Source organism: Urocampus carinirostris, chromosome 3 (assembly GCF_059441175.1).
Source record: "Urocampus carinirostris isolate Australia breed hairy pipefish chromosome 3, RoL_Ucar_1.0, whole genome shotgun sequence".
NCBI classification, from domain to species: Eukaryota; Metazoa; Chordata; class Actinopteri; order Syngnathiformes; family Syngnathidae; genus Urocampus; species Urocampus carinirostris.
The window spans coordinates 9,070,860-9,091,680 of record NC_142351.1 but is presented as its reverse complement, the minus strand read 5'-3'; the positions used below and the strand labels follow the sequence as shown (position 1 = coordinate 9,091,680).

The following is a 20,821-nucleotide window of genomic DNA, read 5'->3' as shown; positions in this document are numbered from 1 at the left end:
AACCATACCTGCTACTGGAGATTGTATTAAGGTATCAGACAGGGCGAGACAGACGGGATCGATACCAAACACTGGAGACTGGAGTCAGATAACAAACAGGATGAAATAGACTGGATCAAAACCGGTCAGGATACACAAGCAGGATATCGGACAGAGTCAAAACACACGTCATGCAGGTGCAGAGGTTTGTTGACGGACCGACAAAGGGTGAGTGAGAGCACTGAGCTTAAATAGGAGGGTGAACCAATCAGGTAACCAGCAGCAGCTGGCGCAAAACGGGAGGGGGCAATTAGGGGCAATGGGCAACCGAGACAAATGAAAAACTGAATATAAAAAAAAAATGGGGTAAAATGTAGGAAAGAAAACGAAAATCAAAAAGAAAAAAGAAAAGGATAAAGAAAAGAAGAAAACAACGGAAAAAATTGAAAAGGGAATAGAAAGAAAAAAAAGCAGAAAACAGACACACGAAAGAAAAAAGAAAAAACAAAAGAGAAAATGAAATAAAATAAGGAAAAATAAAGAAAAAATAACATTAAAACTAAAAGGAAAAGAGAAAAAATGGGGAAAAAATTGAAAAAGAAAAAAAAGCAGAAAACAGACACACGAAAGAAAAAACAAAAAACAAAAGAGAAAATGAAATAAAATAAGGAAAAATAAAGAAAAAATACAGAAAAAATAACATTAAAACTAAAAGGAAAAGAGAAAAAATGGGGAAAAAACAAAAGAGAAAATGAAATAAAATAAGGAAAAATAAAGAAAAAATAAAGAAAAAATAACATTAAAACTAAAAGGAAAAGAGAAAAAATGGGGAAAAAATAGAAAAAGGAAAAAAAAGCAAGAAAAACCCCAAAAGACAGTTTTTTTGTTTCTAGGTGTGGCACCCATAGCAGCAACATGGCCGACAACATAAGCAAAGGGAAAACAAATATTAATAGTAGTACTTTTTGAACATTCTATTTTTACACTTTCCTTCGACGTATGCCAAATCGTTTTTTTTCCAATGTGAAGGGCGAAGATCTCGACTGGGCAGAGCGAAAGAGAGAACAAATCAAAGAAACGGAAAAAAACCTCCTGGAACAAAAACTTCAACAGGAGAGAAAATCTGCCGAGGATAAACACATCGGTCGGTGCGAAAACTTTTATTCCTCACTATTTTCTTTTTTCCCTTTGCACCAAAAATGTTGTTTGTGTCCGGCAGAGATGCTAGCCGAGGAAAAACTCTCGCGACTGGATCTCGGCTGGAGACGGCAACGCCACCTAGAGGAGGAAGGCAGGAGAGCCGCCCGGGTGGCCCTGGATCGCTACAATCGAGCTCTGGTTCTCAATTTTTCCTTTGCTTGAAAATTCTTTTAAGAATACTGTGATAATACCAGGGCAGAACGGTGGGGCAGTGGTTAGCGCTTGTGCGGCACAGTTCATGTCATGGGAACCTGTCATGGGTTCAAATCCAGCTCCAGACTTTCTGTGCGGAGTTTGTATGTTCTCCCCGTGCTTGCGTGGGTTTCCCCCGGGCACTCCGGTTTCCTCCCACGTTCCAAAAACATGCATTTCAGGTGAATTGGCTGGTCCAAATTGTCCCTAGGTGGGAATGAGCGAGTGAGTTGTCTGAGATCGAACCTCCTGTGTGGAGTTTGCATGTTCTCCCCGTGCTTGCGTGGGTTTCCTCCGGGCACTCCGGTTTCCTCCCACGTTCCAAAAACATGCATTTCAGGTGAATTGGCTGGTCCAAATTGTCCCTAGGTGGGAATGAGCGAGTGAGTTGTCTGAGATCGAACCTCCTGTGTGGAGTTTGCATGTTCTCCCCGTGCTTGCGTGGGTTTTCTCCGGGCACTCCGGTTTCCTCCCACATTCCAAAAACATGCATTTCAGGTGAATTGGCTGGTCCAAATTGTCCCTAGGTGTGAATGAGCGAGTGAGTTGTCTGAGATCGAACCTCCTGTGTGGAGTTTGCATGTTCTCCCCGTGCTTGCGTGGGTTTCCTCCGGGCACTCCGGTTTCCTCCCACGTTCCAAAAACATGCATTTCAGGTGAATTGGCTGGTCCAAATTGTCCCTAGGTGTGAATGAGCAAGTGAGTTGTCTGAGATCGAACCTCCTGTGTGGAGTTTGCATGTTCTCCCCGTGCTTGCGTGGGTTTCCTCCGGGCACTCCGGTTTCCTCCCACGTTCCAAAAACATGCATTTCAGGTGAATTGGCTGGTCCAAATTGTCCCTAGGTGGGAATGAGCGAGTGAGTTGTCTGAGATCGAACCTCCTGTGTGGAGTTTGCATGTTCTCCCCGTGCTTGCGTGGGTTTCCTCCGGGCACTCCAGTTTCCTCCCACGTTCCAAAAACATGCATTTCAGGTGAATTGGCTGGTCCAAATTGTCCCTAGGTGTGAATGAGCGAGTGAGTTGTCTGAGATCGAACCTCCTGTGTGGAGTTTGCATGTTCTCCCCGTGCTTGCGTGGGTTTTCTCCGGGCACTCCGGTTTCCTCCCACATTCCAAAAACATGCATTTCAGGTGAATTGGCTGGTCCAAATTGTCCCTAGGTGTGAATGAGCAAGTGAGTTGTCTGAGATCGAACCTCCTGTGTGGAGTTTGCATGTTCTCCCCGTGCTTGCGTGGGTTTCCTCCGGGCACTCCGGTTTCCTCCCACGTTCCAAAAACATGCATTTCAGGTGAATTGGCTGGTCCAAATTGTCCCTAGGTGGGAATGAGCGAGTGAGTTGTCTGAGATCGAACCTCCTGTGTGGAGTTTGCATGTTCTCCCCGTGCTTGCGTGGGTTTTCTCCGGGCACTCCGGTTTCCTCCCACATTCCAAAAACATGCATTTCAGGTGAATTGGCTGGTCCAAATTGTCCCTAGGTGTGAATGAGCGAGTGAGTTGTCTGAGATCGAACCTCCTGTGTGGAGTTTGCATGTTCTCCCCGTGCTTGCGTGGGTTTCCTCCGGGCACTCCGGTTTCCTCCCACGTTCCAAAAACATGCATTTCAGGTGAATTGGCTGGTCCAAATTGTCCCTAGGTGTGAATGAGCAAGTGAGTTGTCTGAGATCGAACCTCCTGTGTGGAGTTTGCATGTTCTCCCCGTGCTTGCGTGGGTTTCCTCCGGGCACTCCGGTTTCCTCCCACGTTCCAAAAACATGCATTTCAGGTGAATTGGCTGGTCCAAATTGTCCCTAGGTGGGAATGAGCGAGTGAGTTGTCTGAGATCGAACCTCCTGTGTGGAGTTTGCATGTTCTCCCCGTGCTTGCGTGGGTTTCCTCCGGGCACTCCAGTTTCCTCCCACGTTCCAAAAACATGCATTTCAGGTGAATTGGCTGGTCCAAATTGTCCCTAGGTGTGAATGAGCGAGTGAGTTGTCTGAGATCGAACCTCCTGTGTGGAGTTTGCATGTTCTCCCCGTGCTTGCGTGGGTTTTCTCCGGGCACTCCGGTTTCCTCCCACGTTCCAAAAACATGCATTTCAGGTGAATTGGCCGGTCCAAATTGTCCCTAGGTGTGAATGAGCGAATGAGTTGTCTGTCCCCGTGTGCCCTGCGATTGGCTGGCAACCAGTTCAGGGTGTCCCCTGCCCACTGCCCGGAGATGCCTGGGATGGGCTCCAGCCCCCCCCCCCCCCCCCCCCCCGCGACCCTAATGAGGATAAGCGGTGTAGCTGATGAGATGAGATGAAAATACCACTACCAAACTTTCATGGGGCCCTAAGCAGTGTTCCCTCTAAGATTCAAGAAAATTGTTAAAGTCAATCATTATTAAGACTATTTCGTGGCCATATTTACCAAAATAAAATACATATATGTAGTTAAAATCGAATCATACCAAGAGCAGATTTCCTCACGTCCTTCATGTGATGTTGTTACAAGGGAAAGAGACCCCGCCCACAACGTGGGCGTAATTTATTATACTTCAGGGAGAAAGTTCACATGAGCATTTCACAATAAAAGAATATAAGATTGATAAACATACAAAAGATGCAATTAGACTGATTATTGAAACGTTACTTCATGTGTGTGTATATGAGAAACATTGTTTTTATATCTAGTAATATAAAAACAAGCTAATTACCTTGAGACAGAAATTCAAGAGATTTACATTGAAAACCTGACAAAAATCTAGCCAGCGCACAAAAATGAGGGCTCAAAATTACTAATTAAGAAGCGAATTAAGTCAAAATTACAGTGCATGAAGGTAAAAATACTATCTATCTGCGGTATTTTGAAGTCAATGTCGAAGTAGAACGAAGTTGAGTAAAGTTAGTAGAGTTTGTCGAGAACCGGCTTCTTCGGCTCGGCTCACTAAAAGGAACCGGCTCTTTCGGTTCCTGAACGGCTCTTCAGGTTGTTTTTGCTTCTTTCATCCCAACATGACCAAATATTATGTAAAATTATGCACAACATGACTTAAAGGAAGGGGGGAATAGAAAAAACAAACAAAAAAAAAAAAATGAAAAAGTAGTGAAAAGCTGAGAAAAAAAGAAACAAAAGGAAGAGAAAAAAAGAAGGAAAAATTTTGAAAAAAAGCCAGAAAAAAAGAAAAGAAAGAAATGTAAGAAAAAAGTAAATAGAGAACAACAAGAAAAAACAAAAAAGTAGAAAAAAGAACGGAAAAAAGAAGAAGAAGAATATATATATATAGTGGCTTGCGAAACTATTTGGCCCCTTTGAACTTTGGGACCTTTTGCCACATTTCAGACATGAAGATATAAAACTGTCATTTCTTGTGAAGCATCAACAATAAGTGGGACACAATCATGAAGTGGAACACACTTTATTGGATATTTTCAACTTTTTTAAACAAAAACCGAAAAAGTGGGTGTGCAAAATGATTCAGCCCCTTTACTTTCAGCGCAGCAAACTCTGTCCAGAAGTTCAGTGAGGATCTCTGAATGATTCAACGTTGATCTAAATGACTAACGATGATAAACGGAATCCAGCTGTGTGTCATCAAGTCTCTGTATAAATGCACCTGCACTGTGATCGTCTCAGAGGTCTGTTTAAAGCGCACAGAGCATCATGAAGAACGAGGAACACACCAGGCAGGTCCGAGATACTGTTGTGGAGAAGTTTAAAGCTGGATTTGGATACAAAAAGATTTCCCAAGGAGCATTGTGCAAGCAATAATGTCACAGACCAGAACGGACACAGGACTCAATTGCATGCGTTTCTCAGATTTTATTGAAAGAGAGTGAGAGTAAGGCTTGCTTGATTGCTTGATCCGAAGACTGGCAGAGAGCGGGAACGAGCAGAAGACAGGCGTGAATGGCTAGTTATTTGACCAGGGCTGAAGATCAGAGGCGATGTAAAGTTCGTAATAGTGGTCGTAGGCAGGCGGCGGGCAAAACAGGCGTTGTCAGGTTCGGAAACGGGTCGAAAAAAACGGGAATCAGGCAGGAAACAGGTTTTAACAGGGACGGAGTCGGACGGGAACACTCACTGAGTGAAACACAACAGCTCGCAACGATCTGACAAAGTTCGAACTGAAGGGGCTTAAGAAGGGTGTGGCCACCAATCAGCTTGTCCAGGTGTTCCAAATAGGGCAATTATGACAAATAATATTGAAATGGAACTGCAGAGATCTACAGCTGAGGTGGGAGAATCCGTCCATAGGACAACGATCAGTCGTATGCCACACAAATCTGGCCTTTATGGAAGAGTAGCAAGAAGGAAGCCATTTCTTAAAAATATCCATGAAAGGTGTCGTTTAAAGTTTGCCACAAGCCACCTAGGAGACACACCGAACATGTGGAAGAAGGTGCTCTGGTCAGATGAGACCAAAATCCAACTTTTTGGCAACAATGCGAGACGTTATGTTTGGTGTAAAAGCAGCACAGCTCTTCCCCCTCAACACACCATCTCCACAGTCAAACATGGGGGTGGCAGCATCATGGTTTGGGGCTGCTTTTCTTCAGCAGGGACAGGGAAGATGGTTAAAATTGATGGGAAGACGGATGGAGCCAAATACAGGACCATTCTGGAAGAAAACCTGATGGAGTCCGCAAAAGACCTGAGACCGGGACGGAAATTTGTCTTCCAATAAAACAATGATCCAAAACATAAAGCAAAAGCTACAATGGAATGGGTCACCCAAAAACAAATCAAGGTGTTGGAACGGCCAAGTCAAAGTCCAGACCTCAATCCAATTGAGAATCCGTGGAAGGAACTAAAAACTGCTGTTCACAAACGCTTTCCATCCAACCTCACTGAGCTGGAGCTGTTTTGCAAGGAGGAATGGGCCAAAACATCAGTTTCTCATTGTGCAAAACTGATAGAGACCTACCCCGAGCGACTTGTAGCTGTCATTGCAGCAAAAGTTGGTGCTACAAAGTATTAACTCAATGGGGCTGAATCATTTTGTACACCTACTTTTCTATTATTTCAAAAAGTTTAAAATATCCAATAAAGTTTGTTCCACTTCATGATTGAGTCCCACTTATTGTTGCTTCTTTACAAGAAATTACAGTCTATCTATCTATCTATGGTATCTATGGTATCTATCTATGGTATCTATCTATGGTATCTATGGTATCTATCTATGGTATCTATGGTATCTATCTATGGTATCTATCTATGGTATCTATGGTATCTATCTATGGTATCTATGGTATCTATCTATGGTATCTATGGTATCTATCTATGGTATCTATCTATGGTATCTATCTATGGTATCTATGGTATCTATCTATCTATGGTATCTATTTATCTACGGTATCTATCTATCCATGGTATCTATCTATCCATGGTATCTATCTATGGTATCTATGGTATCTATCTATCTATCTATGGTATCTATGGTATCTATCTATGGTATCTATCTATGGTATCTATGGTATCTATCTATGGTATCTATGGTATCTATCTATGGTATCTATCTATGGTATCTATGGTATCTATCTATGGTATCTATGGTATCTATCTATGGTATCTATGGTATCTATCTATGGTATCTATCTATGGTATCTATCTATGGTATCTATGGTATCTATCTATCTATGGTATCTATTTAATAATAATAATAATAATAATAATTTCCTTGTATTGTCATTCTGTGTAACAATGTACACAGAACGAAATGTCGATTGCATCTGACCCGATGCAGCCGCAGCCAAGAGAGGGCGCCGCCGACCACTTTTTAAGTCTTAGGAATGACTCGGCCGGGGCGCGAACCCGAACCTCCCAGTCTCAAAGCGGGCGCCTTACCATCTAGGCTACTGAGCTGGTTATCTACGGTATCTATCTATCCATGGTATCTATCTATCCATGGTATCTATCTATGGTATCTATGGTATCTATCTATCTATCTATGGTATCTATGGTATCTATCTATGGTATCTATGGTATCTATCTATGGTATCTATCTATGGTATCCATCTATGGTATCTATCTATCCATCTATCTATCTATCTATCTATCTATGGTATCTATCTATCTATCTATGGTATCTATCTATGTTATCTATGGTATCTATCTATCTATCTATCTATGGTATCTATCTATGGTATCCATCTATCTATCTATGGTATCTGTCAGGCAGGATGTAAGGAAATCTGAGATCACTCGTTTCTTGGTTTTTATTGGAAGGAAGGAATGACAAGACGTGAATCTTCGATCCGTTGTTTGACGGATTGTCGAGACTTGACAGGCGGGTGAAGGCTTGGCGGGAATGGTCGCGGACAGGCGTAGTCGTCGTATTGTTGGTTGGGGCTGGAGAGGAAGAGGCGTCGTTGTGTTCGGAAGAGAGATCAGGAGTCAGGCGGGCAGGGCAGGTCGTAGGCAGATTTGGAAACGGGTCGGCAACGGAGATCAGGTAGAAAAACAGGAGGCAGGCAAAGAGTCGGAGGTACGGGCTTTCTGAGCAGATGGCAACAGATCGCATAGTACAATCGGATAAAAGTGTTACCGGAAGCTGGGGATTTAAATGTACAGCGTGCGCCAATCAGCTGTCCTGGCTGTTGGCGCCAAATCCAGAACCCAGGTGTTTCCGATCCGGGTGATTGTGACAGTATCTATCTATGGTATCTATCTATGGTATCTATCTATCTATCTATCTATCTATCTATCTATCTATCTATCTATCTATCTATCTATCTATCTATCTATCTATCTATCTATCTATGGTATCTATCTATCTATCTATGGTATCTATCTATCTATCTATCTATCTATCTATCTATCTATCTATCTATCTATCTATCTATCTATCTATCTATCTATCTATCTATCTATCTATCTATCTATCTATCTATCTATCTATCTATCTATCTATCTATGGTATCTATCTATCTATCTATGGTATCTATCTATCTATCTATCTATCTATCTATCTATCTATCTATCTATCTATCTATCTATCTATCTATCTATCTATCTATCTATCTATCTATCTATCTATCTATCTATCTATCTATCTATCTATCTATCTATCTATCTATCTATCTATCTATCTATCTATCTATCTAAACATCTATCTATCTAGACATCTAGACATCTATCTACCTATCTTTCTAGACATCTATCTAGACATCTACACATCTATCTATCTATCTATTTATCTAAACATCTATCTATCTAGACATCTATCTATCTAGACATCTAGACATCTATCTACCTATCTTTCTAGACATCTATCTAGACATCTACACATCTATCTATCTATCTATCTATCTATCTATCTATCTATCTATCTATCTATCTATCTATCTATCTATCTATCTATCTATCTATGTTATCCATGGTATCCATGGTATCTATGGTATCTATGGTATCTATCTATGGTATCTATCTATGGTATCTATCTATGGTATCTATCTATCTATCTATGGTATCTATCTATCTATCCATGGTATCTATCTATGGTATCTATCAATCTATCTATGGTATCTATCTATCTATCTATCTATCTATCTATCTATCTATCTATCTATGGTATATATGGTATCTATCTATGGTATCTATCTATGGTATCTATCTATCTATGGTATCTATCTATGGTATCTATGGTATCTATCTATGGTATCTATGGTATCTATCTATGGTATCTATGGTATCTATCTATGGTATCTATCTATGGTATCTATGGTATCTATCTATGGTATCTATGGTATCTATCTATGGTATCTATGGTATCTATCTATGGTTTCTATGGTATCTATCTATGGTTTCTATCTATCTATCTATCTATCTATCTATCTATCTATCTATCTATCTATCTATCTATCTATCTATCTATCTATTTATCTAAACATCTATCTATCTAGACATTTAGACATCTATCTACCTATCTTTCTAGACATCTATCTAGACATCTACACATCTATCTATCTATCTATTTATCTAAACATCTATCTATCTAGACATCTATCTATCTAGACATCTAGACATCTATCTACCTATCTTTCTAGACATCTATCTAGACATCTACACATCTATCTATCTATCTATCTATCTATCTATCTATCTATCTATCTATCTATCTATCTATCTATCTATCTATCTATCTATCTATCTATCTATCTATCTATCTATCTATGTTATCCATGGTATCCATGGTATCTATGGTATCTATGGTATCTATCTATGGTATCTATCTATGGTATCTATCTATGGTATCTATCTATCTATCTATGGTATCTATCTATCTATCCATGGTATCTATCTATGGTATCTATCAATCTATCTATGGTATCTATGGTATCTATCTATCTATCTATCTATCTATCTATCTATCTATCTATCTATCTATCTATCTATCTATCTATCTATCTATCTATCTATCTATCTATCTATCTATCTATCTATCTATCTATCTATCTATCTATCTATCTATCTATCTATGGTATATATGGTATCTATCTATGGTATCTATCTATGGTATCTATCTATCTATGGTATCTATCTATGGTATCTATCTATGGTATCTATCTATGGTATCTATGGTATCTATCTATGGTATCTATGGTATCTATCTATGGTATCTATGGTATCTATCTATGGTTTCTATGGTATCTATCTATGGTTTCTATCTATCTATCTATCTATCTATCTATCTATCTATCTATCTATCTATCTATCTATCTATCTATCTATCTATCTATCTATCTATCTATCTATCTATCTATCTATCTATCTATCTATCTATCTATCTATCTATCTATCTATCTATCTATCTATCTATCTATCTATCTATCTATCTATCTATCTATCTCAGTTGAAAAAGAATCTCATTTGGGCCTTGCATCCTTCAATTTCTCTAAAATTGTCCCTCAGAAGAAAACGTTGGGACCCCTGCGACGCACATGACCGCGTTTGGCTTTTTTTCAGGCCGTCGAACAATCGGAAAGCCGGAAGGAGGCGGATCGAAAAGAGGAGAGGGAAAACATGGCCGACAAGTGGCGCATTTTGACCTCCGTTATGATGACGGAGGGTTGGGATGCTGCCGTGAAGCGGCTGGGGGAGGGGAAGCCTGCCGGACCCGGAGACTGGAAGGGAATGAGTCCCGAGCGGCTCGACGCCATCTACAGGGAGAGGGAGGAACAACGCCTTGAGAGACAGGTAGGGAACTGTGAGAAATCCCCAGTGGGGTAAAATAAGCTACTTGGGTGGAGACCAGTGTTCCCTGCTCGCACATTCTCAGCGCACAAGAAAATCTAGCCAGCGCACAAAAATCAGGGCTCAAATTTACTAAATAAGAAGCAACTCAAGTCAAAGTTACAGTGTATGAAGGTCAAAATACACGGGTTCCCCTGACACTGTGTTCTGAATGCGGTATTTTGAAGTCAAGGTCTAAGTAGAATGAAGTTGAGCAAAGTCAGTAGAGTTTTTTGAGAACCGGCTTCTTCGGCTCACTAAAAGGAACCGGCTCATTCGGGTCTTAAACGGCTCTACGGGTTGTTTTTTGCTTCTTTAATCCCAACATGACCAAATATTAAGTACAATGATGCACAAAATGACTTAAAGAAAGGGGGGAATAGAACAAAAAATAAAAAAATACCAAAATGAAAAAGGAGTGAAAAGCTGAGAAAAAAAGGAAACAAAAGGAAGTGAAAAAAAGAAGGACAAATTTAGAAAAAAAGCCAGAAAAAAAGAAAATAAATAAATGTAGGAAAAAAGTAAATAGTAAACAAAAAGAAAAAAGTAGTAGATAGATAGATAGATAGATGATAGATAGATAGATGTCTAAATAGATATAGATGTCTAGATAGATAGATAGATGGATAGATAGATAGATAGATAGTAAAGAATCAACAATAAGTGGGACACAATCATGAAGTGGAACAAACTTTATTGGATATTTTAAACTTTTTGAACAAATAAAAAAGTAGGTGAACAAAATAATTCAGCCCCATTGAGTTAATACTTTGTAGCACCAACTTTTGCCGCAATGACAGCTACAAGTCGCTCGGGGTAGGTCTCTATCAGTTTTGCACAGGGAGAAACTGATATTTTGGCCCATTCCTCCTTGCAAAACTGCTCGAGCTCAGTGAGGTCGGATGTTAAGCGTTTGTGAACAGCAGTTTTCAGTTCTTTCCACAGATTCTCAATTGGATTGAGGTCTGGACTTTTACTCGGCCATCTCGATATGTTTTTTGGTGAACCATTCCATTGTAGCTTTTGCTTCATATTTTGGATCATTGTCTTGTTGGAAGACAAATCTCCGTCCCTGTCTCAGGTCTTTTGCGGACTTCATTCAGAATGGTCCTGTATTTGGCTCCATCCATCTTCCCATGAATTTTAACCATCTTCCCTGTCCCTGCTGAAGAAAAGCAGGCCCAAACCATGATGCTGCCACCACCATGTTTGGCGGTGGGGATGGTGTGTTCAGGGTGATGAGCTGTGCTGCTTTTACACCAAACATAACCTCTTGCATTGTTGCCAAACATTCGATTTTGGTCTCATCTGACCAGAGCACCTTCTTCCACATGTTTGGTGTGTCTCCCAGGTGGCTTATGGCAAACTTTAAACGACACTTTTTATGGACATCTTTAAGAAATGGCTTCCTTCTTGCAACTCTTCCATATAGGCCAGATTTGTACAGTATATGACTGATTGTTGTCCTATGGACAGATTCTCCCACCTCAGGTGTAGACCCTGTGCAGTTCATCCAGAGTGATCATGGGCCTCTTGGCTGCATCTCTGATTAGTTTTCTCCTTGTAGGAGCTGAAAGTTTAGGGGGACGGCCCGATCTTGGTCCATTTGCAGTAGTCTGATACTCCTTCCATTTCAATAGTATTGCTTGCCCGGTGCTCTTTGGGATGTTTAAAGCTTGGTAAATCTTTTTGTATCCAAATCCAGCTTTAAACTTCCCCACAACAGTTTCTTGGACCTGCCTGGTGTGTTCCTCGTTCTTCATGATGCTCTGTGCGCTTTAAACAGACCTCTGAGACGATCACAGTGTAGGTGCATTTATACAAAGACTTGATTACACAGAGATGGATTCCGTTTATAATCGTTAGTCATTTAGATCAACGTTGAATCATTGAGAGATCCTCACTGAACTTCTGTACAGAGTTTGCACAGCCACTTTTTCGTTTTTTATTTGTTAAAAAAGTTTAAAACATCCAATAAAGTTTGTTCCACTGCATGATTGTGTCCCACTCATCGTTGATACTTCACAAGAAGTTACAATTTTATAACTTCCGTCTTTGTCCTCCGAAATAAGAGACGCCGCGATTCGGAGAAGAACCAGGAAGCGGCGTGGAACTCGCAACTCTCGAAGGCGAGCGAAGAAGCTCGCCGAGAAGAGAAGAAAATTTCCCAACTGAGAAAAGCGAAACGAATTCAAACCGACCAGTTCAACATGCAGCTAGCTAAAACACAGCTAGCCCAGTAAGTAGCTAGCGCTAATACGCGCTAATATGGAGAAGCGATCGTGCCGTTTCTAGAAACAAATGTCGAAAGAAATGAATAGCTACAAAAATGAGCTAGGTCAATAAAACAATAACATAATACCTAAATCACAGTCAATTGATTCATTTATCATGCATATTGTTATTTATTGATTTTGGTATTTCGTCTTTGTCATGAACTGGAACAGGAGGAGGACCCAGATGCGTAACGTTTCTCACACAAGCTTTATTTTACGGAAAGTGGGCAGTCATGCGCGTTATCACAAAGGCCAGTGATTCAGCGAAGTAAGGCAGAATTCTGGCATGGAAAAACAGGAAGCCAGAGGCTGACGAGATCGATACCAATTACACGAGTAGATACCGGACAGGACGGGACAGACAGGATTGATATCAGAAACTTGGAGACTGGAGTCAGATATCAGACAGGATGAGATAGACAGGATCGATAGCTGATACTTGAGACTGGAGTCAGATATCAGACAGGACGAGACAGACGGGATCGATACCAGACACTGGAGACTGGAGTCCTATATCAAACAGGACGAGATAGACAGGATCGATAGCTGATACTTGAGACTGGAGTCAGATATCAGACAGGACGAGACAGACGGGATCGATACCAGAGTCTGGAGACTGGAGTCCAATATCAAACAGGATGAGATAGACGGGATCGATACACGATACTGGAGACTGGAGTCAGATATCAGACAGGACGAGACAGACGGGATCGATACCAGACACTGGAGATCGATGTCAGACAGGACGAGATAGACGGGGACGATACCCGATACTGGAGATTGTAGCAAGGTATTAGACAGGGAGGGACAGTCAATCAATACCAGACACTGGAGACTGGAGTCCGATATCAAACAGGACGAGATAGACGGGATCGATACCGGATACTGGAGGCTGGAGTCAAATATCCGACAGGATGAGGCAGGCGGGATTGATACTGGATGCCGAAGATTGTAACAAGATATCAGACAGGATGAGACAGAAGGGATTAATACCAGACACTGGAGACTGGAGTCCAATATCAAACAGGATGAGATAGACGGGATCGATACACGATACTGGAGACTGGAGTCAGATATCAGACAGGACGAGACAGACGGGATCGATACCAGACACTGGAGACTGGAGTCCGATATCAAACAGGACGAGATAGACAGGATCGATAGCTGATACTTGAGACTGGAGTCAGATATCAGACAGGACGAGACAGATGGGATCGATACCAGACACTGGAGACTGGAGTCCAATATCAAACAGGATGAGATAGACGGGATCGATACACGATACTGGAGACTGGAGTCAGATATCAGACAGGACGAGACAGACGGGATCGATACCAGACACTGGAGACTGGAGTCCAATATCAAACAGGATGAGATAGACGGGATCGATACACGATACTGGAGACTGGAGTCAGATATCAGACAGGACGAGACAGACGGGATCGATACCAGACACTGGAGTCCGATATCAAACAGGACGAGATAGACAGGATCGATAGCTGATACTTGAGACTGGAGTCAGATATCAGACAGGACGAGACAGACGGGATCGATACCAGACACTGGAGACTGGAGTCCGATATCAAACAGGACGAGATAGACGGTATCCATACCCGATACTGGAGACAGATATCAGACAGGGAGAGACAGTCGATCGATACCAGACACTGGGGACTGGAGTCCAATATCAAACAGGACGAGTAGACGGGAACACTGGAGACTGGAGTCAGATATCAAACAGGGCGAAATAGACCGGATCGATACCAGACAGGATAAGCAAGTAGGATACCGGACAGAGTCAAAACACACGTCAAGCGGGTGCAGAGGTTCGTTGACAGACTGACAAAGGGTGAGTGAGAGCACTGAGCTTGAATAGGAGGGAAGCCAATCGGTCAACGAGCTGCAGCTGGCGAAAAATGGGCGGGGCCAATTGGGGGCAACACAAACGCCAGTGATTCGGCGATCGCTGGGCGGAAGAAGTAAGGCAGAAGTCTGGCGTGGAGCAACAGGAAGCCAGAGGCAGACGAAATCGATACCAGATACACGAGCAGATACCGGACAGATGGAGTTGATACCAGACAAGACGGGACAGACAGGATTGATATCAGAAACTTAAGGAGTGGAGGCAGATATCAGACAGGACGAGACAGACTGGATCGATACCAGACACTGGAGATCGATATCAGACAGGACGAGATAGACAGGGACGATACCCGATACTGGAGACTGTAGCAAGGTATCAGACAGGGAGAGACAGTCGATCGATACCAGACACTGGAAGCTGGAGTCCGATATCAAACAGGACGAGATAGACGGGATCGATACACGATACTGGAGACTGGAGTCAGATATCAGACAGGACGAGACAGACGGGATCGATACCAGACACTGGAGACTGGAGTCCGATATCAAACAGGACGAGATAGACGGTATCCATACCCGATACTGGAGACAGATATCAGACAGGGAGAGACAGTCGATCGATACCAGACACTGGGGACTGGAGTCCAATATCAAACAGGACGAGTAGACGGGAACACTGGAGACTGGAGTCAGATATCAAACAGGGCGAAATAGACCGGATCGATACCAGACAGGATAAGCAAGTAGGATACCGGACAGAGTCAAAACACACGTCAAGCGGGTGCAGAGGTTCGTTGACAGACTGACAAAGGGTGAGTGAGAGCACTGAGCTTGAATAGGAGGGAAGCCAATCGGTCAACGAGCTGCAGCTGGCGAAAAATGGGCGGGGCCAATTGGGGGCAACACAAACGCCAGTGATTCGGCGATCGCTGGGCGGAAGAAGTAAGGCAGAAGTCTGGCGTGGAGCAACAGGAAGCCAGAGGCAGACGAAATCGATACCAGATACACGAGCAGATACCGGACAGATGGAGTTGATACCAGACAAGACGGGACAGACAGGATTGATATCAGAAACTTAAGGAGTGGAGGCAGATATCAGACAGGACGAGACAGACTGGATCGATACCAGACACTGGAGATCGATATCAGACAGGACGAGATAGACAGGGACGATACCCGATACTGGAGACTGTAGCAAGGTATCAGACAGGGAGAGACAGTCGATCGATACCAGACACTGGAAGCTGGAGTCCGATATCAAACAGGACGAGATAGACGGGATCGATACACGATACTGGAGACTGGAGTCAGATATCAGACAGGACGAGACAGACGGGATCGATACCAGACACTGGAGACTGGAGTCCGATATCAAACAGGACGAGATAGACGGTATCCATACCCGATACTGGAGACAGATATCAGACAGGGAGAGACAGTCGATCGATACCAGACACTGGGGACTGGAGTCCAATATCAAACAGGACGAGTAGACGGGAACACTGGAGACTGGAGTCAGATATCAAACAGGGCGAAATAGACCGGATCGATACCAGACAGGATAAGCAAGTAGGATACCGGACAGAGTCAAAACACACGTCAAGCGGGTGCAGAGGTTCGTTGACAGACTGACAAAGGGTGAGTGAGAGCACTGAGCTTGAATAGGAGGGAAGCCAATCGGTCAACGAGCTGCAGCTGGCGAAAAATGGGCGGGGCCAATTGGGGGCAACACAAACGCCAGTGATTCGGCGATCGCTGGGCGGAAGAAGTAAGGCAGAAGTCTGGCGTGGAGCAACAGGAAGCCAGAGGCAGACGAAATCGATACCAGATACACGAGCAGATACCGGACAGATGGAGTTGATACCAGACAAGACGGGACAGACAGGATTGATATCAGAAACTTAAGGAGTGGAGGCAGATATCAGACAGGACGAGACAGACTGGATCGATACCAGACACTGGAGATCGATATCAGACAGGACGAGATAGACAGGGACGATACCCGATACTGGAGACTGTAGCAAGGTATCAGACAGGGAGAGACAGTCGATCGATACCAGACACTGGAAGCTGGAGTCCGATATCAAACAGGACGAGATAGACGGGATCGATACACGATACTGGAGACTGGAGTCAGATATCAGACAGGACGAGACAGACGGGATCGATACCAGACACTGGAGACTGGAGTCCGATATCAAACAGGACGAGATAGACGGTATCCATACCCGATACTGGAGACAGATATCAGACAGGGAGAGACAGTCGATCGATACCAGACACTGGGGACTGGAGTCCAATATCAAACAGGACGAGTAGACGGGAACACTGGAGACTGGAGTCAGATATCAAACAGGGCGAAATAGACCGGATCGATACCAGACAGGATAAGCAAGTAGGATACCGGACAGAGTCAAAACACACGTCAAGCGGGTGCAGAGGTTCGTTGACAGACTGACAAAGGGTGAGTGAGAGCACTGAGCTTGAATAGGAGGGAAGCCAATCGGTCAACGAGCTGCAGCTGGCGAAAAATGGGCGGGGCCAATTGGGGGCAACACAAACGCCAGTGATTCGGCGATCGCTGGGCGGAAGAAGTAAGGCAGAAGTCTGGCGTGGAGCAACAGGAAGCCAGAGGCAGACGAAATCGATACCAGATACACGAGCAGATACCGGACAGATGGAGTTGATACCAGACAAGACGGGACAGACAGGATTGATATCAGAAACTTAAGGAGTGGAGGCAGATATCAGACAGGACGAGACAGACTGGATCGATACCAGACACTGGAGATCGATATCAGACAGGACGAGATAGACAGGGACGATACCCGATACTGGAGATTGTAGCAAGGTATCAGACAGGGAGAGACAGTTGTTAGATACCAGATACTGGAAGCTGGAGTCCGATATCAAACAGGACGAGATAGACCAGATCGATACCGGATACTGGAGGCTGGAGTCAAATATCCGACAGGATGAGGCAGGCGGGATTGATACTGGATACCGAGGATTGTAGCAAGCTATCGGACAGGGCGAGACAGACAGGATCGATACCAGATACTGGAGATGGTAGCAAGATATCAGACAGGATGAGACAGACGGGATCGATGCCCGATACTGGAGACTGGAGTCAAATATCAGACAGGACGAGACAGACGGGATCGATACCAGACACTGGCGACTGGAGTCCGATATCAAACAGGACGAGATAGACGGTATCCATACCCGATACTGGAGACTGGCGTCAGATATCAGACATGACCAGATGGAATGGATCAATACCCGATACTGGAGACAGATATCAGACAGGGAGAGATAGTCGATCGATACCAGACACTGGAGACTGGAGTCCGATATCAAACAGGACGAGATAGACGGGAACACTGGAGCCTGGGGTCAGATATCAAACAGGGCGAGATAGACCGGATCGATACCAGACAGGATAAGCAAGCATGATACCGGACAGAGTCAAAACACACGTCAAGCGGGTGCAGAGGTTCGTTGACAGACTGACAAAGGGTGAGTGAGAGCACTGAGCTTAAATAGGAGGGAAGACAATATAGATCAGACAGAACGAGATAGACGGGAACGATACCAGACACTGGTGACCGGAGACCGATATCAAAACAGGACGAAATAGACGGGATCGATACCGGACAGGATGCACGAACAGGATACCGGACATAGTCAAAACACACGTCTTGCGGGTGCAGAGGTTAGTTGACAGACTGACCAAGCACTGAGCTTAAATAGAAGGGAAGCCAATCGGTCAACAAGCTGCAGCTGGTGCCAAACGGGCAGGGCCAATTGGTGGCCATGGGCAACCGTGACAGTCGTGTATTTTGGAAGGAATTATGGAGGGAGGAAGGAAGGAAGGAAGGGCGGGAGGGAAGAAAGAAGGAAGGACGGAAGGAAGGAAGGAAAGAAGGAAGAAAGTAATGGAGGGAGGGAGGAAGGAAGGAAGGAAGGACAGAAGGAAGGAAGGAAGGAAGGAAAGATGGAAGCAAGGAAGAAAGGAAGGGCGGGAAGGAGGGAGGGAGAGATGGAGGGGGGGCGGAAGGAAGAAAAGAAGGAAGGGAGGGAGGGGGGTTTAGAAGGAAGGAAGGGAGGCAGGGAGGTTTAGAAGAAGGGAAGGGAGGGAGTGAGGCAGGAAGGAAGGAAGGAAGGAAGGAAGAAAGGAAGGGAGGGAGGGAGGTTTAGAAGGAAGGAAGGAAGGGAGGGAGGGAGGAAGGAAGGAAGGAAGGAAGGAAGGAAGAAAAGAAGGAAGGAAAGATGGAAGGAAGGAAGAAAGGAAGGGAGGGAAGGAGGGAGGGAGAGATGGGGGAGGGCGGAAGGAAGGAAAGAAGGAAGGGAGGGAGGGAGAAGGGAAGGAAGGAAGGACAGAATGAAGGAAGGAAGAAAGAAAGGAAGGGAGGGAAGGAGGGAGGGAGAGATGGAGGGTGTGCAAAAGGAAGGAAAGAAGGAAGGGAGGGAGGGAGGGCGGCAGGGAGGAAGAAAGGAAGGAAGGACAGAAGGAAGGAAGGAAGCAAAGAAGAAGGGAAGGAAGGAAGGAAGAAAAGGAAGGAAGGAAGGAAGAAAGAAAAGGAAGGAAGGAAGGAAGGAAGGAAGAATGAATCTAGAAAGAACGCTAGGAAAGATGGGAGGAAGGGAGGAAGGAAAGAAAGAAAGAACAAAAAAGAAACAAATAAAAACATAAATAAGAGAGAATGATCGCAAAAGAGGAAAGAGAGAGAAAAAGACAGAAAGAAAACAAACAAGAAAGACGAAAAAAATACATGAAAGAATACACAACAAAAAAAAGACAAGATAATTACACAGAGAGATCCATTTAACTTATAATGTGATCCATTGATGCTTTCATTTATTTTCTAGCTCTTATTTCGACATTTCTTTCTACGTTTGGTCAGATCGCTCCTCTCTGAAATATCCATTAACTCATGATTTTCTTTTTCCCTTCTCTTTCTTTCAGTCAGCAGTATTTGGAGAAGGAGCTGTACACCAACAAACCCACTCAGGATTATTTCACGCAGTTTCGAACAAGCGCTCGCTGATAAAAACAGTCCTTCACTCGTTCATCTCAAATCAAATACAGTTAAAAAAAATTGCAACTCAAAATCTATGCATTTAGTCTAGTTTGTTGTACAAATCCCGATTTGCATGTATGTGTGTGTTCGTATGTGGCTTATAAGCGCCGGAATGGCTGAACTGATTTTCGTGGGAATTTACACGGTAGTACTTTAAGCCTCTGGGAGTGTCTTTAGCTAGGTTTCGTGTCAAGGTAACTACAATAAATACCAGCAAAATCAAAAAAACATTTTCTCCGACTGTTTAATTCAAACCAAGGATCGCGATAGCCTCCGGATGGACGGAGCTGCATGCGGTCATAATGTTCTCGGGCACTCCCTAGTGGCTCCCTCATGCTTTTTAGACAAACCACAAACCCAACAACCTCAAGCAAGTAGAATGCCCGACAACGACAGGCCGTTATGCTTGTGCTGTAAAACAATCGATTTACAGTATTTTTGTTGTCTTTTCAAGCATTTTGCTGTGAACAAAAATGCTTAAATTTGCTTTTAAAAAGCATGCTATTGTTCAATATTTTCGCTTTATTGCAGTGATCAACCCAGTAATTGTAGCTTTCATCCATATCAGTAGGTGGCAGTAGATTTGTTATCATTTTTATTTACGAATGATCTGCTCATGAGGTAGAAAATGGAAAATCGACAACTTTTGTTTGGTGAAGCTGTTTGATACTAATCTTGATATTTCAATTAAGTATAGATATTGCACTTTGCGAAATTGAGTTTTTACTTATTTCATTAAAAACAACAACAACAAAAGGGGAAAACAGTCATGATTACGGATTTTGGATCACCTGTGCCTGCTCATTTGATTGGTTCCCTGTCCCATTTTAAGCCCAGTCCTTTCACTGGCCTGTTCAGTCCGTCAACAAACCTCTGTTGTTACAAGGCAAGCATTTTTTACTCTGACTCCCGCCTGTTTTTGCACCCATTTTTCCACCTGTCTGTTCCTGATCTCACCGTTTGTCTCCGCCTACGACCTGTTTTCGATCCCGACCACGTCTGCTCTCCCGTCCCGGCTTACGACCCGTTTTTG

At 43.5% G+C, this 20,821-nt stretch overlaps 1 protein-coding gene across 1 annotated transcript in view; it reads left to right on the top strand.

The window, feature by feature from the left end:
• ribc1 (RIB43A domain with coiled-coils 1) overlaps window positions 1–20,010 on the top strand; it is a 29,353-nt gene extending 9,343 nt beyond the window's left edge. The window contains exons 4-8 of the mRNA XM_088329756.1: window positions 1,009–1,123; window positions 1,199–1,317; window positions 10,299–10,529; window positions 12,638–12,804; window positions 19,674–20,010. Coding sequence (XP_088185882.1) covers window positions 1,009–1,123; window positions 1,199–1,317; window positions 10,299–10,529; window positions 12,638–12,804; window positions 19,674–19,755 — 714 coding nt within the window. The 3' untranslated portion in view covers window positions 19,756–20,010. The remainder of the gene's footprint in view (window positions 1–1,008; window positions 1,124–1,198; window positions 1,318–10,298; window positions 10,530–12,637; window positions 12,805–19,673) is intronic.
• Window positions 20,011–20,821: the final 811 nt, after the last annotated feature.